Genomic DNA, 17,057 nt, shown 5'->3' on the forward strand with positions numbered 1-17,057 from the left:
GCGGTGGGCGGACGGGGCGGCTCACCGGTAAAAGGCAGAGTCCCCGAGCGGGTTCCAGTTCGCCGTGTAGCAGTCCATGGCTGGCCCAGGAGACCGCTGGGCAGCGTAGAGGGTACGCTCGCCTCCCGCGGGCTCTGGACCCGGGCTTCCGCTTCCGCTTCCGCCCGACTGATTCACGTGTCGAGGTCGCCGCCGCCGCCATCACCACTGTGGGCAGCCGCGCACGGCCGCCGCCGCGCCCCTAACCTGCACTCCGGAGCTCTAGCCTGCCCGGTTGGGCCAGGCCCTGGCTCCTCCCCCCCCGCTGCAGCCATCCCTGTCATCTTCCCGTCCCGTCGGGCGTTGGGGGTCGCGCAGGGAGGGACATGGGTGACCGGAAGTGGGAGCCGTGAGCACGGCCGCTCAGGGTGCGCAATCTGAGGCCCGAGGCGCCGTCGGGGCCGCCGAGACGCATGCATGGAGAGCGCTGGGCAACAGGCTGCGCACCGACGGCTAATCGGGACTCACGGGCTCCGCGGGGCGGGGGCTTTGCAGAACCGGCTGGCCTCCTGGGGCGCAGGAACATGAGGCTTAGCCAGGAGCCTGGCGAGGCGCGAGGCGCGGGGGCTTTCCTCGCTCGCCGGTGACCGGCGCGGAGGCCCGGGACTCGGTAATTGGCGCCTTCGGGCGCGCGCATGCGCGGGCTGGCGGCGGGCACGTGGCCAGGCGCAGGGCGGCGCCGCGCGGGAAGTGCCTCAGTCCCTCGGAGGCGCCACCGGGCGACCCCCACTCTCTGTGCCAAGTGTAGGCAAGGCCAGCACCGTTATGGGCCCCATATTGCTGCCACCACATCCTCCCTGTAGCTCTGGGCAGCCCGGGAGGGGCCCCGGGCAGGTCGTCTTTATCCAGAGCGGGCCCTGGGGCCACCCTGTCCTGAGTCCCAACACTCACGTGGCTTAGGGGCCTCTCCCTGCAGCCCATCGTTGTCGGCAGCGGCATGGTCTTCTGTCTGGAGAACGAGGAGCCTCGCTGCCCGCTGCCAAGCGCCATGGTCCATCTCCAGGCCTCGGAAGTCCAGCAGCTGCTACACAACAAGTTCGTCGTCATCTTGGGGGACTCCAGTGAGTGCCCGTCTAGGATCATCTTTCCCAGTCATGCACCCGCCATGTGTTCATCGTCTATATCTGGACCTTTTCATCTTCATCTCAAAGTTTCTGTCCAGCCCTTAGTCTGTCATAGTCTAGCAGGCTTTTATTCTTTTTCTGAGCCTACACACGGTCCACAGGTGTCCTAGCAAAACTAGTGGATAGTGTTGCCTGTCTCTGTGGTGATTTGGCTGATTTCTGCCAGATGATTTTGGGTCAGTATATACCGAATTGCGGGTGAGGTGAGGTAGAGTTGGAAGGAACAGAAGCAGCGCAGGACTTTTTAACCACACCTTTTCTCATACCTTTGTGTAAACAGTCCACAGAGTTGGGGTTAGGGAGCTGCAGTCCTGGGAGGATGGGCGGCCTGGACTTGAAAGAGCTGCAGTAGGGTGATGTTTGCCTCAGCCTGTGATCTCTGCCTTCATGTAGTCCAGCGGGCTGTGTATAAGGACCTGGTGCTGCTGCTCCAGAAAGACTCATTGCTCACGGCAGCCCAGCTGAAAGCCAAGGTGAGGAAAGCTTGGTGGCCATGGCAGTGGTGGGTGGGTATAAACCTTTGCCCCACAGGGTCTTCCTCCCTGGCATGGGTCTGACCAGCTGGGTGGGGGGGTGGGCAGGGAGAGCTCAGCTTTGAACAGGACCAGCTGGTGGCTGGGGGCCAGCTGGGCGAACTGCACAACGGAACACAGTACCGAGAGGTCCGCCAGTTCTGCTCTGGTTCCGGCCACCACCTTGTGCGCTTCTACTTCCTCACCCGCGTTTACTCCGAGTACCTAGAGGATGTCCTGGAGGAGCTGACATATGGGCCTACCCCGGACCTGGTGATCATCAACTCCTGCCTCTGGGATCTCTCCAGGTTGGGGGTTGGGAGAGGTGGGAGATAACTGTGGGGGGGGGGGGGTGGGAAGGTGGATGTGTGGCTACAACACCGCCCACCCCTGTGCTTTTGCCCACCCTGTGTGCTGCCCCACAGGTATGGTCGCTGCTCCATGGAGAGCTACCGGGAGAACCTGGAGCGGGTATTCGTGCGCATGGACCAGGTGTTGCCAGACTCCTGCCTGCTGGTTTGGAATATGGCAATGCCTCTGGGGGAGCGTGTCACTGGGGGCTTCCTCCTGCCAGAGGCAAGTGACCAGGGCTTTGGGAGGGGGCAGCTGGCTGATGGGTAGGGGACCCTCCCTCCCGACCCTGCTTCGTTCTGCTCTTAGACGCTGCACTTCCTCACTCAGCTCCAGCCTCTGGCGGGCTCTCTGCGGCGAGATGTAGTTGAAGGGAACTTCTATAGTGCCACACTGGCCGGGGACCACTGTTTCGACGTCCTGGACCTCCACTTTCATTTCCGGCATGCAGTACGGCACCGTCACCGGGACGGCGTCCACTGGGACCAGCATGCCCACCGCCACCTCTCACACCTGCTTTTGACCCACGTGGCTGACGCCTGGGGCGTGGAGCTGCCCAAGCGGGACCATCACCCTGGTGAGCCTTGCCACAAGGCGGGAGGGTCGTGCTGCAGAGAGGGCCCCAAGAGTACAGGTCTTAAAACTGAAACAGGGCAGAGGTCCTGAGTTACTCTCATGAGGAGTAGGGGCCCCTGGGAGGACTGTTGCAGCCCCTGAGTGCTCTTTCCTTAATTCCTGGGAAAGGTTAGATCCAGTCTGAGTTCCATTTTTTCTGGTCCGGCCATATAGCAGTCTCCACGTATGTGAATGAGTACATACAAGCGTTGATCACACGAGGCGATGCGTCAAAAGAGCCCTAAACCTTATGGATGAACAGGAAAGAAAGGGGAGTACTTCTAGCTAGGCATGGGTGTTAGGGTGCTAAGACAGAAATAACCCAAAGACAGAAATAGAGGACGGTAATCCAGGCAATGTGTGGCAGAAGCAGGGAAATCTCTTGGCTGTGGAGAGGAAGGCAGTGCAAGGGGTAGGGGGGCTGTTGAGCAGAGAAGTAACGTGACCTATACTACGGGTGCTTTGAGACCATCAGTCTGATGGGGCCGGGCTGAATGAACAGCATTCCACAGACTCCCCAGCTCAGCTTCAGGGTCCCAGTGTAGCTGAGTACAGCTTGGGGCAACTGTCCTCCGGCCCCATCTCTGGGTTGTTGGTGGAGGCTTCTGAGTCTGGAATGCTGGGCCCCACCCCATCTCACACCTCCTGCCCATTTCGAGGTGATGCTGCCCATCACATCACAGTTATAATGCCATCTGCTGTAGAAAATGTGTTTCCTTGCCAGCCTCAGTCCCAGCATGCCCACAAAGGGCACATGCCTGATTGTTTCCATGTCTGCTTCTCCCCTGGATGAAGTCCACAGGGCAAGGTTCCTGCTTCAGTTGTTGATCCCCTCACCCCCATGCCTAGCATCATTTCTTTGCACACAGCACCTACAGGATAAGCTGAGGGTGTGGGGGCCACAGGGGCCAGGAGCATCACAGAGATGGACTCTCTAGGATTTGGTAGCCAGGAGTAGCAGCATCAGAGAGGTGAGTTAGGACTTTGATTATATAGTGGGTTAACGTTCTTGTTTTTTAGATGAGAGAATTGATTCTGGCAAAGGGAAGGGGTGCTCTAAAGGTTACGAGGCTACTTTGTGATAACTCAGGTCTTCTAAATCCAGTTTTGAACTGAAGTTTTGGAGCTGCAGAAATAGGGATGCCAGCAGGAAGAGTTGATTTCAGGTGGGAGGATGAGTCGGTGAGCTTGGTTAGTACAGGTCTGTCTGAGATCCTGTGGAAATACGAAGTTGGAGACAGATTTGGAGTCCACAGTATTGTGCAGAGTGATTGAAGCTGAAGGCTCCAGTGTGAACTGTCAAGGAGGGAGCAGAAAAGTGGTCACAATTTGGAGTTGGGAGGGAAGAAGGGCCAACACAGGAAACAAAAGTAGCTAAGGGTGGAGGCCCTTTAAGAGAGGGCAGAGACTATTGGCTGTATCACAGGACTGGTGGGAAGTTAAACTTGATTACACTTAGTAGGAAGTGTTGAGGGCATGGAGAAGGGTTAAAAGAAGCAGTGAGGGAAGGGAAGCTGGGCCAAATGTAGTTTGTGGAAGTTTGGAAGGAAAAGGGGACACTGACTAGTAGGAAAAGGAGGGACAGGATCTTATTATTTTTTTAAGAGGGAAGACATCAAGTTGATGTATTGACCCGTGGGAAGGAGCTGGGAAAAGAAGAAAGCTAAAGATACAGGAGATGGGAAACAGGGAGTAATCTCTGGAATAGAGCATGAGGTCAGAACAAAGGTAGATCCACTGACCATTCAGAGAGGCAAGAAAGGAGAAACACCCCTTGGGCTTGGCCTGAAATGAGAGGAAAAAGGGAAAACGGTAGAAAGAAGAGGGTGTTCCCACCCAGTAGGCCTATTCTCCAAGAGGTTTGGAAGTACGATGGCCACAGTTTGGGGCAGCCTGGCTTGCCAAACCTGCCTAAAACAACCATCCCATTCCTAGACCCGTGGATTGAGGACAGGCCAGAGATGGACCATCCGTTCCAGGGAATCCACAGGCAGCCCCCAGACGTCGGGGAGCAGCTACGCCCACCCCTGCCCTCTCCCTTGCCTCCTCCCATGCCCTTTCCCTACCCCCTTCCTCAGCCTTCACCGCCTCCCTTGTTCCCACCACTGCCCCAGGATACCCCTTTTTTCCCAGGCCAGCCCTTCCCACCCCATGAATTCTTCAGTTATAATCCAGTGGAGGACTTCTCGACGCCAACCCACTTAGGTAGGTGCTTCTGCAGCCTCTCTTCATGCCCCTCCTAACCTCCCCTTACACCTCTTCCGAGCCCAGCCTCCTGTGTCCGGCTAGGCTGAGAGTTGTGTAGACCGTTGTGCACCCAGGATTGGGTTTGGTCACAGCAGTCTCCTGAGTCTGGAACCGCAATCAGCTCACTGACCCTCACAGTACCTGGAGTAGGGGAAGTAGTATCCTCATTGTGCAGATGGGGAACTGAAGCCCAGGGAAACTGGCCGGAAGCCCACTCGGATAACAGCTGGTTCTTTTGTAGGATGTGGCCCTGGAGTGAACTTTGTGCCTGGTCCTCTGCCACCTCCAGTCCCCAGCCCTGTCCCCTATGGTCAGCACCGGGGCCCAGTGGTGCACCGGGGGATGCCACGCTGTATTCCCAATGGCCCCTACCCTATGCCAAGAATGGGGGGGCCTTGCAGGCAGCGGCTCAGACACTCAGACAGACTGATCCACACACACAAACCGGATGGACGGCCTCCTGCCCATTCAGGGACATGGCTTGGGTAGACTGGAATTTGGGCTGGATTTGTCAGTGGCCCTGCAGGGCCTGCCCGGAATCCCATGTGCTGGGGCAGGGTGTCTGCTATGCCCAGTGTTATTCTTGTCCATCGCTGTCACCAATAAAGGCATGGAAGAACGGAGTGACATCTTCCTGTGTAGGGGAGTGGATCTCCCAAACCACAGTCTTAGATTTGGGGAGGCTTCTTCTGGGCTCTTCCCAGCCCTGGACCTTTGGCTCCTCAGTATTTAGAAACCATTGAATGGGTCCTTCCTGCTGTCTCACCCATTTCCACAGTCACTAGAACATATGTGTGCTTAACAAAGCAATTGGAAGGATCTTCAATTGTCAGCAGCTCTTTGGGGTTGGGAAAAATGAAGGGCTGAATTGAAATTGTTGGCACTTTATATGGAATTTCAGATCAGGCTAGTTCTTATATCTTCCAATCTCGTGCTCATTTTTACATTCATCGTTCACCTACACCTGGACATAGACACATACCTTGTTTTGCACAATTCTTGGCACATAGTAGATGCTTAATAAGTATTTGGAACTAAACAAGCTCCCAAGTCAAGTGGAAGACACATCAGAAACTCATTAATAGATATAACGTGCAAGGGGAGCAAAGTGAAAACCAGGCTTTGAGGGGAGGCGGTACATGAGGTAAGGGACACAAGTTCCTTGGAAAGGAGAATCCGTGCTTAAGGGATTTGGGAAAGGCAAGGTGGGCAAGGGGCTTGGGATTTGAGGAGTGGTCCTGACCCTAGGTTTGAGACCCTACGAAGAGCATCAAGAGTGGTGTGTTTGGTCAGAGTGGGGCAGGAAATAAGGTAACAGGGACCCATCAAAGAATTTTGAAGGAGAAGAGGAAGAAAGGGATGCAGATGTTTTGCATTGACTCTTTGTACTTGTTACTGAGAATTTATTTACCTTGGCAAGAGGCAGATAACCTCACGTAAAAGGAGTGAGAAATAGACTGGAAAAATGTCGATCCTTGGTAGCAATCTACAAAATACAAATGAAAGGAAGCTGTCTCAGTTATCTAGGGCAGCTATAACAGAAATGCCACAAGTGGAATGTTTTAACAAACAAATTTATTTTCTCACGATTTAGGAGGCTAAAAGTCCAAATTCAGCGTGCCAGCTCTCTCTGTTGGCTCTGGAAAAAGGTTTTTGTCTCAGAGCTTCTGCTTCTAGGCAGTCTTCAGGTGGCTTGACGTATGTCTTCCCCATGTCTCTGCTTGCTTGCTTGTCCTAATCTTTTTTATATCTCAAAAGAGATTGATTCAAGATACACCTTACGCTAAGCCTACCTTATTAACATAACAAAGACAGCCCATTCCCAAACGGGATTATAACCACAGGCATAGAGGTTAGGATTTGCAACATATTTTGAGGGGACATAATACAGTCCATAACAGAAGCTATTAACACACACTAGTACTGGGGAAAGGAGCCCTGGTGGCCAGTGGTTAAGCACTCAACTGCTAACTGAAAAGTCAGCCATTCGAACCCACCAGCCACTCTTCAGGAAAAAGATGTGGCAGTCTACTTCCATAAAGATTACAGCCTTGGAAACCTGTGGGACAGTTCTGCTCTGTCCTATAGAGTCACTATGAGTCAGAATCAACTCGATGGCATTGGGTTTGGTTTTCGGCTGGTTATAACCCGATAATTCCAGTCCAAGAGAAATGAATGTATCGGTCCACCAAAAGACTTGAACAAGAATATTTATAGGAGCTTTATTCACAATAATGAAAACCTCAAAACAGCTCAAATGACTATCAACAGGAGAATGGATAAATTATGGTCTGTTCATAGAATGAAATACTACACGCTAGTAAGGGAGATGCCACTGAAGTACAACAACATGGGTAATCCTCACAGACATAATATGGAAAGAAACCAGACAAAAGAGTACACTGTGTATGATTTCAAGAATAGGCAAGACTAATCTACGGTGATGGAATCAGAAGAGTGGTTACCTTTTGGGAGAAGGGGCATAATAGAACTTCTGGGATGGTGGAAAAGATTTGTGCATTTTGCTCGTATGTAAAATGTGTGCATGAATTATATCTCAATCAAAAGAGAACCAGAATGGATTTTTTCCAGGAATGCAAGAGTGGTTTAACATTAAAAGAAACATAAAAATGTAATTCACTCTATAAACAGAATAAAGCAGAGCCACCAAATAATCACTATAACCTGACCTAACCCAGTGCTGTCAAGCTGATTCTGACTCATAGCGGCCCTATAGGACAGAGTACAACCGTTCCATGGGGTTTTCAAGAAGCAGCTGGTGGATTCGAACTCTCGACCTTTTGGTTAGCAGCTGAGCTCTTACCCCTGAGCCACCAGGTCTCCAATCCTCACAATAGATGTAGAAAAAACAATTTTATCAGTTATCAAACTAGGAATGGAAGGAAATTTCCCTAACTGGATAAAGGTTACCTACCAAAAACCTACAGTAAGCATAATTCGTAATGGTGGAACTTTAGAAGCAGTGCCTTTTAAATCAGAACAAAGCTAATGGTACCTATGAATAGCGATTCCACATGCCACTGTGTGGGAACCCCACCTTGCACAGTGAGATGAAGAACACACAGGAAGAGAACATGTCCCGACAACGTCTAGTTTTCAGCTTTATGTGGTTTTCTTCCGTTTACAGCTTCATAGCTCTCATATGTTACAAATATTTTGTAAGTATACGATATTTTGTAAGTATCTCGATTTTAAAAATGGACATTTTTTGGTTAGATATTTGAAGACAAAGGCCAGAAAATACGGTAGAAGCCATAGACATTAAATTGTCTTTTTTTTGTTTGTTTTAACGTGAAAAATATTTGAAAGGCAAGGGAGCCATATAAAGGAAGCAAGGGTTAGTTCCCGACTATCAATGGAGATGTTCGGTCAGCAGTAAAAAAAATAACGGGTCCAAAGTTAAGCACGTCCGGACACTGACATGCCTCACAAAGACAGCTCTTTATCCCCGAAGGAATGGGATAATGTCAGTCTGGGGCTGGGCTAGGAACCCGAGGTACAGAAGCCCGCGAGACTGGACCCCTTCTTTTCCAAGGCCTCTGGGTCTCTGGTATGGCGATGGACGGAATACACAAGGTTGGGGGGCCCCGGCCAGAGACCTGGGGTAAGGAGTGAGGAGTCAGTGAAGCTGCCACTGGGCCCGAGGCGCCCCTTCTTGGCCACAGGACCTGCCCTCCCCGCGAAGGCTGGCGTCCAGGCCTGTGGATACTGCCCCCAGGACCGTCTCCCCGTCAAGGCCGGTTCTGTTGCCAGAGTTTGAGTTCGCCGCCAGGGGGCGGGCCTTGCAGCGTCGGTCGCTCGGGTCGGTGTGCTGCGATTCCAGATTCCAGGGCGTTGAGGCTACCGGTCGGCGAGCCCCTTCCGGATGCGGGTGCCCACAGCCCTTCCAGCCCCGGCAAACCAAAAACCCAAACCCATTGCCGTCGAGTCGATTCCGACTCATAGCGACCCTAGAGGACAGAGTAGAACTGCCCCATAGAGTTTCCAAGGAGCGCCTGGTGGATTCGAACTGCCGACCTCCTGATTAGCAGCCGTAGCACTTAACCACTATGCCACCAGGGTTTCCATACCCGGGCAGGGCCTGGAATTTCCTCCCCGGGCTTAGGCCCTTGCATCCTCCCCATTGCCCCTGTGGTCAACGTGCAGCCTCCCTTACCCCTCTCCTGCACACCTGAGCCTGGGGAAGAGCGTCCTCAGTGTCTCGCACCCCCCAGGCTGCGTCAGGTGTGCTCCGCGCCGCGAAGGGACTTCCCTACCCGTGACCTTCCCTTGACCCCAGCGTAACTGCTGCCCACTCCGCCTGGCGAGGCGCTCCTCCGCCTTACTGCGCCCCCTCCACGCTGGGCCTTCCCTCCCCGGCACATCTGTGGCGGGGCGGGGTGGGGGGAGAATGAGGCCTCAGAGCCCCGCGCCCCATGCCTGCAGCATGTCCTTGGGCGTCCTCCCGGCGCCGCGCAGCCTGCCTCCCACATATCCTGCCAAGTCCCCCTCTCCTCCCCTCTCCCATGTGGCCGCTGAGTGATCCTTCCCGTGAGCTCCCCCACCCTTAAGCCTCGCTCAGCTCCAGCACAGCCTCCCCTTTTCCCGTGCACACACAAGCTGGCTGCCACAGCTGGCGCTTAGAAGTTACCCTCCCAGTGACCCCTCTCCTTCCCTCCTGGTAGCCACTGACCACTCCCTCCAGCCTCAATGTATCCCCTGAAGCTTTCTGGCTGCTCCTTATGCTGCTCCTTATTTTCGTCTGTTTCCTTGGGGTGGAGGTAGGAAGTACCTGGCATTTCCTCTCCTAGGTGGCCCCCCCAATACGTGTGTGCAGCTAAATCACCTTGCTAACCGGCCCCTGATCTCTGCTCTCTTAGATGCAAGGCCCCTTGAGACTGACGCCCCACCTAAACAAACAAAAAACTCATTACTGTCCAGTCGATTCTGACTCACAGTGACCCTGTAGGACAGAGTAGAACTGCCCCATAGGGTTTCCAAGGAGTGGCTGGTGGATTCGAACTGCCGACCTTTTGGTTAGCAGCAGAGCTGTTAACCACCGCACCACCAGGGCTTGCGACACCCTGCCTGGCCCCAGTTATTTACGCCCAGTCTGACCTATTTTTCTGCCAGGCCATAGGAGTTGCTGGATGCCTGCCCTCATGGCAGCCCTATCAGAGCAGGCTGCGGGGTGGGCCAGCGGAAGATCCCCAGACGACCCAGCTGCCCAGGCCTTACAGGCCAATGGGGGAAGTTCTCCCTCCTTGACCCAAAAGGGAAAAGGTTAGAACCTTCTTCATACCAGCATGTCAATTATCCGTCCCAGGGTTGCATTTTTAAGCCTTTAACTCTGAATGGATGACTTTGTCTACCTTCAAAGGAATTTCAGATATTATGTTTGATATTTTTTCCTCTCTGCAAGGTCCTTCACTTTATTGCTTTTATCTCTATACCCCACTCCCATTTGCCCGTTCCTCTGGTTGGCCATTCCATTTTGTCTTTTGCTTTTTATGTATTTATGCAAACAAAACAAGTGTCTTGTTTTGCTGGCAAGCATTTTAAATGTGTGTAAAAGGGATCATACGTCTCCTGTTTCCTCTCGCCCAGCACTAGTATTTTAAGGCCTATCCATGTAGCTTTCGCCTCTTGTTTCCTCCTCTCCCTGGTGCTTATCCACCGTGTTTTACCCTTCCAGTCTTCCCACCACCACCAGCAACAATGCAATAACCATTCTCAAACATATCCTCTTATACAGCGGTTTTCAAGTTTTGAGGTGCAAATGTATCACTTGGGAATCTTGTTAAAATGCAGGTTCTGATTCAGCAGGTCTAGGATGGGGCCTGAGACTCTGCATTTCTAACTATCTCCCAGGTGATGCCTATGCTGCTGGTCATGGTATCACACTTTTTGAGGAGCAAGACCCTTATGGACCTCTGTAGGCATTCATTTTGGGTTGCTGGGTCACAGGGTATGTGCTGATCTAATGTGATAAGCATCACGCATCTGCTCTCCAGTTGGTTTGGCTGTACCACCCTACCCCATACCAGCAGGGCAGGAGGATGGGAGGTATAGATTTATGGGGAGAAGGGAAAAGGGCCTTCTTGCTCTTGCCTGCATATTGCTCCCAAATGTGTCTGGCCTGAGCCAAAGTCTCCTTTCTCCCTAAGCCAAATGGCCCCAAGGTCTCCTGGTCTCCACCCTGACCACAAAGGACCTGGAACTTCAGCCCACCAGACATCTAGACTGATTTGACTCATGGTCTTGCCCGGCCTGTGCTTTCTTCCTGACGGGAGCTCTTGAGAACAGGCATTGAGGGTCCATGGGGTCTTTAGTAAGGTTGTATTTCTTCTACCTTCTATGCTTTTCTCTTTAGTAGGCTGTTAGAATGGACTTGGACTCAATTGGTCTGGCTTCGCCACTTGCAAGTGGCTATCCTGAGCTTGACTCCTCATCTCTAAAATGGAATAGTAATGGCATACCTACAATTTGTGGTGCTAGGAGCCAGGCCAGGCAATTGTCCCATGTGCCAGGAGTCCCACCCATAGGAGCCCTAAGACGGGTGTTCTTATTTCTGTTTTACCCATGAGGAAACTCTTTTATCCGTGAGAAAGTTTAGCGATTTCCACCAAATCCATGGAGTTAGAAAGTGACAGTGCTGGGATTCAAGTCCAGCCTCTACTAATATGCCAAAGCCCAGGCTAACCACGAAGCTGTATCACCTCCATGTCCTACCTTGCCCTCACTAAAAAAAAACTAAACCTGTTGCCATCGAGTCAATTTTGACTCGTAGCGACCCTATAGAACTGCCCCATAGGGTTTCCAAGGAGCAGCTGGTGGATTTGAACTACTCACCCGGTTAGCAGGCAAGCTCTTAACCACTGAGGCAGTAGGGCTCCTTGCCCTCACTACCTGGCCATATTTCAGAGAGAACTATGAGGAAGTGGGAAGGAAGGGCTGTGCCACTGGTTAGCATCTAATCAGGAGCATGCAGAGTTACACATTTCTACAGCAAATAGGTTTTGGCAAAGATGAAACCAGGTATTCAATAGGGTTGGAGGGATTATTCCTCAGGGCTTAAGTATTTAGGGAGCAGGAGAGGGGGACTTTGGGCTTAGGGCTGCAGGAGCAGGGATTTTAAGGTTAGATATAAGGTGGGGGTCAGGACTGGGCTGGGGCTGAGAAGGAGAATGGATTGGGGGTGGACAGAGGTTGGGAATCATTTCAGGGTCAAAGATTGGGTGGGAGTTAGGAGTGGGATGGGGGTCAGGTGGGTGGGTCTCAGCTGTGGGTAAGGTTGTCTGTCATATATCTTACTTGGTAATAACTAATCACTCAATGTTTTGTTTGGAGGGGTTAGATGATAAGTGAATGGCCAGGATCCAGGGCACCAAGGAATGGCACCTTCCAAGGCCCTCTTGGTTTAGAACTTTCCTGGATCAGTTTTGGGAACCCATGAGCTAGCTTTCCCTATTCACACAGCTGTATAAGCATCTCTTGGCACCAAGTCCCAGCCCCAAGCATTTCACCGTCAAAAGAGTCTTGCATCTGCACACTTTTGAGATTTCATGGCACGTGGCCTTTTCGTATCTTGTCCACACCCATCCATTTACCATCTTAGAGCCAAAATTCTATCTATAACAGAGCATTCCTCTGAAAGCCCAGGGAAGCTACCTGCTTTTCAAGGGCCTTCAGGCCCAAAAGACTCTTTGAGGCTACAGAATGTTCTTAGTGTTCAAAACAATATCTTACAGTTTTCTGGTCTTCACAAAGCACTTCACAAATAGGCATTGCCTTTGACTCACAACAACCCCATGATAGAGTTGGGACCCATTTAACACTGAGACTCAAGGAAATTAATTGGCCAAGGTTACACATTGTGTAGATGAGTAAAATGGGACTTATTTGTTTTTCCACAACAGGCCTGGAGAGTCTTAACAAGTGAGTAGCTACTCTCTGGGAACCTCACTACCCTAGTTGGCTCATTTCCCAGACCTGGGGATGTAGACTGAAACAGGAGAAAAGGAAGTCTAGGAAACAGGGGATGCCTGGGTGGAAAGGTCTAGAAGGTGAGTTGAGGTCTCAGGGGGGTTTCTGCCAGTTCCTCTCCCACTAGACTTCTATCAGTGAGGCTCTCTCCTGATCTGTGGCACCCCTGAAAGTGGGAAGAAGCATTGGTGGGAGAAAACGGAGAGTCCAGGGGTAGCCAGGTGGAAGTTCTAGGTGAGGTCTGAGGCTGAGAAAGCTGAGCAGTTGCAAGAAAATGCTGCCAGTTGCCAAGGGGCACCCAGTAGTGTCACCACATCCACATGGGAACCCTCAATGGCTTGGCCAAGCTCTGCCCCCGCTTAAGCCTTCCGCCCTATCCCCTCCTCTCAAAGTCACTGTCTCCCCACACCAGGTACCTGAGGCATCAACTTGAGGCAGGCACTAGAGATCAGGCCAGTCTGTCCTGTCAGCTCCAGAAACACTACACAAGTTTCGGCCCCATGCTAGCATCTGGGGTGCTGGGGCCTGCCGAGGCTATAAGGTCCTGGTCCCACTGCCCTCCCTCTCCCCAGGCCTCAGGCCCTAGGCCTGGGCTCAACAGACACAGGCAGCGGGATGGGGTTGCCTTCTATTGGTCCAAGTCCTGAGTGTGGCCAGTGTGAGACATGGAAGCGAGGAGACCCACAAGGCTCAGCAGTGTGGAGAAAAGCAGCAGGAAGGAGGCGGTGAAGAGCATGGCGGGGAGGGCACTGAGCACCAGCAGCAGGATGGCAGGCAGCAGGTGGCGCCACGCTGCAGCCACAACAGGCCACAGGGAGCTTAGCAGGTGGGAGCCAGTGGTGAAGAGAGCGTGGCACAGCATCAGCGCCAGCAGCAGGTAAAGCATCCCCTCAAGGCCCCATAGCACACGTTGCAGTGGTTGCCGCCAGCTGGATGTGGCCCACCACTGGGCCCAGCTCCGAGGCACGTGGCATGCCCACCAGCGCGCCCAACCCTGCCGCGAGACCCAGGCCGACCAGGGCGCCACAGGCTGCAGCCCCTCACCGGCCCCGATGGCATCTGTGTCCACTCGCGGCTGCTGCATCATGGCTGGTGCACCTGGGGAGAGGGCCGGGCCAGTTGCAGGAGCAGCCCTGCAGAGGCTTGCTACCTCAGGTAGGTAGGGGCATGGGGCTCAGGAAGGCACCAATGTGGTTGGGATAGGGCAGTGAGCTGGGGCCCGGGACTTACCTCTGGGCAGAGCCACCTAAGTCATGTTGCTTCCTGCAGTGCCCAGGACGGCCCAGTAGCTAGATCCGAGGCCCCAGTCTTGCCCACCCCCACCCTCCCCAGAGGAGCCCTATTGTGACCCGGGTCCGGGGTGGGGTCCAGCCAAGAGAGGAGCCACTGTGGACCCTCCAGGCAGGCAGGGGAGCCAAATGAGCCCTTGGCTGCAGTGTCTAATACTTTCTTGTGAGGAAGCCCTTCCTGGGTCCCCGACCCTTCCCTGCTGCCTGATATTCAGCCCCACACCCACTTTCTTGCAGGTCTTTCTCTCTAGACTGTCATTCTCTTGAACCACAGAGGGGGCGATATGCCCACCTCCAACCTGCAGGCTGAGATCAGTGCCACCTCCTGCCCCGGGCTCCCTGTCTCTCATCATACTATCCCTCACCTTCTCTCCCCAGCTGGGCCCCCAGATCAGACCTAGATGTCCACTGCCCACATTGTGGGGCCAGGGCTTCCTGGAGGTTCAGGCTCGGGATAAGGGGCACCTCCCTCCTGCCCAGCCCAAGATGAAGGAAAGGAGGCCCGAGGAAGCAGGATAGCCAGTGTATTTTGGGAGGGCACGCAGTGTTTTGGGAAAGCGTTCAGACCCAAGGGTGGAGGCAGAAAGCCAGGCCAAGCAGGGCCAGGGGCATGCCCTGGGCCCCCAGGAGCAGACCCAGGCCCAAAAGCAGCAGTAGAAGCGCATCTTGGAGACTGACTTGTCTTATGACTGCGACCGGTGTCAGAAGCAGAGCCCCCTGCTGTCCTGGACCTTCACCGGCTCCCTGACTCGGGCCCCCTGCCAGAGGCCTGTGCTGCAGCAGGGTGGGAGCTGTGGGCCTGTGAAGAAAGAGGGAGGCAGCAGGGCTCAGAAAGGTTGACCACTTGTCCACCTGCCTACATGTCTCCCCACCTGCCAGGCCGCCTGGCCACTTACCCGTGGAGCAGATCAAAGGCAAGGAAATTGACCAGTAGCAGCAGCAGCAGCAGCGCTGGTACAGCTGTGAAAAGGACTGCTCGAATTGCCAGCCCCACGGCCACCAGCCCTAGGGCACTGTCCAGGAGGTGGGCCAGGCTAGGGCCCCAGAGGAACACACTTGGACCCACTGGACTGCCTGACCCCTTTCCAGCATCCAGGTGCCTGGGAGAGACTGGAATCGGACCTGCCAGGGCTTGGGGCCCGGATAAGCAGAGCCCGGTCATGGAGGGATGTGGTGACAGGAAGGGTTAGTGCTGGGAGGGAATGTCAGGGGTGGGGGTGTGGGCAGGGGTGGGGCCCTAGCAGACTCTCAAAGATGAGCTCTGAGAGTGGGAAATTGGGCTTTAATTGGGCATGAACCTCCCCCTCCCCCCACACCCACCCACTGAACCCTCCTTACCTCCTCCCCACCTGGCCAGCAATTCGGAGACTGGGAAGCTGGGCCATTGTGACCTGCTGCCAGGCGGAGCCCTGGGAGAGGGAGGAGGCTGCTGCCTAGTTCTGGCCTCATAAGCAGCTGGGAAAGCCTAGGTGGCTCTTGGCCAGAAATCAGTGATTTCTGAGAACTAAAACTCACCCTCCTTGCCTTGCTAACCCTTTGCCCCAGGGACCTCTCTTGGGGATCTGAGTTCTCGGGAAGACATTCTTACCCCATTACTGCATGGGCACTAGGCCAGGGGAGAAAAGGGAGGGCTACTGTCTTCCTGTGAGTTCCCAGAACTGTGTGTCCAGGGGCAAGTCATGCAAATTCTCTGTCCCCATGTCTCTCCCCTGAGAGTGGGTGATGCCTGTGGGCTCTTGGGGGGATTTGTCAGGGCTACAGCTCTGGAAGACAAAGAAACTCTGCCAGGAAGCAGCCTAAGGCTTTCTGGGGCTGAGCTCCCACATGACCTGCTAAATGGGGTAGGGGCAGGAGGGGGCAGTTCATGTGTTCTAAGCACTACAGTTTGCGGGAGGTGTTCTGGAGACGGGTTCCAGAAATGGAATAGAGGATGTGAGGGTAGGAGGGGTACAACATAGTAACCCCCTAAACTGGAGGCTAAGGTTACCTTCTGAGAATATTAAGGAAAATCAACATGTAATGAAGGGATCAAGGGGCCCTGGTGGTGCAGCAGTTAAGCACTCTGCTGCTAACTGAAAGATCAGCAGTTGGAAACCACCAGGCACTCCCGGGGAAAAGATGTGGCAGTCTGCCTCCATAAAGATTGCAGCCTTGAAAACACTATGGGGCAGTTCTACTCTGTCCTATAGGGTCATTATGAGTTGGAATTGGCTCAATGGCAATGGGTTTTTTGTTTGTTTGTTTGTTTGTTTGTTTGTTTAATGACGGGATCGGTCACCTAGAAAAGAAATCTGTCCCCACTGATAGTCTGTAAATGAGTGGTGGCTGCAGAAGTTCCAGCATGTCTCAGTTCAGTGACTTGAGAGGCAAGAGTGGAAATGGGTCATAATTGTTGTTAGGTGCCATCAAGTCAGTTCCGACTCATAGTGGCCCTATGTACAACAGAACGAAACATTACCCGGTCCTGCGCCAACCTCATGATCGTTATTATGCTTGGGCCCATCGTTGCAGCCACTGTGTCAATCCATCTTGTTGAGAGACTTCCTCTTTTTCACTGACCCTCTACTTCACCAAGCACGGTGTCCTTCTCTAGGAACTGGTCCTTCACGTCCAAAGTATGTGAAATGAAGTCTCACCACCCTCCCTTCTAAGGAGCATTCTGGCTGTACTTCTTCCAATACAGATTTGTTCGTTCTTTTGGCAGTCCATGGTATATTCAGCATTCTTTGCCAAAAAAAGGTGTCAATTCTTCTTTGGTCTTCCTTATTCACTGTCGAGCTTTCACATGCATGCAAGGCAATTGAAAACACCGTGGCTTGGGTCAGGCACACCTTAGTCCTCAAAGTGACATCTTTGCTTTTTAACACTTGGAAGAGGTCTTTTGCTGCAGATTT

At 53.3% G+C, this 17,057-nt stretch overlaps 4 protein-coding genes across 7 annotated transcripts in view; 1 reads left to right on the forward strand and 3 right to left on the reverse strand.

Annotated features, from left to right (window-relative positions):
* VPS16 (VPS16 core subunit of CORVET and HOPS complexes) overlaps window positions 1-158 on the reverse strand; it is a 20,004-nt gene extending 19,846 nt beyond the window's left edge. The window contains exon 1 of the mRNA XM_003411616.4: window positions 26-158. Within this exon, the coding sequence (XP_003411664.2) occupies window positions 26-78 (53 nt within the window). The 5' untranslated portion in view covers window positions 79-158. The remainder of the gene's footprint in view (window positions 1-25) is intronic.
* Window positions 1-8,560, forward strand: part of PCED1A (PC-esterase domain containing 1A) — a 9,211-nt gene extending 651 nt beyond the window's left edge. The window contains exons 1-8 of one of the 4 annotated variants that reach the window (XM_064275864.1): window positions 139-649; window positions 956-1,100; window positions 1,557-1,636; window positions 1,745-1,983; window positions 2,101-2,251; window positions 2,357-2,603; window positions 4,775-4,846; window positions 5,130-8,560. In XM_064275864.1, coding sequence (XP_064131934.1) covers window positions 977-1,100; window positions 1,557-1,636; window positions 1,745-1,983; window positions 2,101-2,251; window positions 2,357-2,603; window positions 4,775-4,846; window positions 5,130-5,377 — 1,161 coding nt within the window. In that variant the 5' untranslated portion in view covers window positions 139-649; window positions 956-976 and the 3' untranslated portion in view covers window positions 5,378-8,560. Of the gene's footprint in view, window positions 1-138; window positions 650-717; window positions 1,101-1,556; window positions 1,637-1,744; window positions 1,984-2,100; window positions 2,252-2,356; window positions 2,604-4,576; window positions 4,847-5,129 lie in introns of those variants that run through there. The other 3 variants (XM_064275862.1, XM_064275863.1, XM_023550084.2) reach the window with 3 other exon arrangements.
* Window positions 8,561-13,502: 4,942 nt separating this feature from the next.
* On the reverse strand, window positions 13,503-13,961 carry TMEM239 (transmembrane protein 239). Its single transcript, XM_003411618.4, has one exon. It carries the CDS (start codon window positions 13,959-13,961, stop codon window positions 13,503-13,505), a length of 459 nt encoding a protein of 152 aa, XP_003411666.3.
* A 763-nt stretch (window positions 13,962-14,724) lies between these two features.
* Window positions 14,725-15,325, reverse strand: C24H20orf141 (chromosome 24 C20orf141 homolog). The gene is made up of 2 exons (XM_023549880.2): window positions 15,060-15,325; window positions 14,725-14,962 (listed from the first exon to the last, which is right to left on the reverse strand). Exons 1-2 carry the CDS (start codon window positions 15,323-15,325, stop codon window positions 14,725-14,727), a joined length of 504 nt encoding a protein of 167 aa, XP_023405648.2.
* Between the last annotated feature and the right edge of the window lie 1,732 nt (window positions 15,326-17,057).

The sequence above is a fragment of the Loxodonta africana genome, chromosome 24 (assembly GCF_030014295.1).
Source record: "Loxodonta africana isolate mLoxAfr1 chromosome 24, mLoxAfr1.hap2, whole genome shotgun sequence".
Taxonomy (NCBI): Eukaryota; Metazoa; Chordata; class Mammalia; order Proboscidea; family Elephantidae; genus Loxodonta; species Loxodonta africana.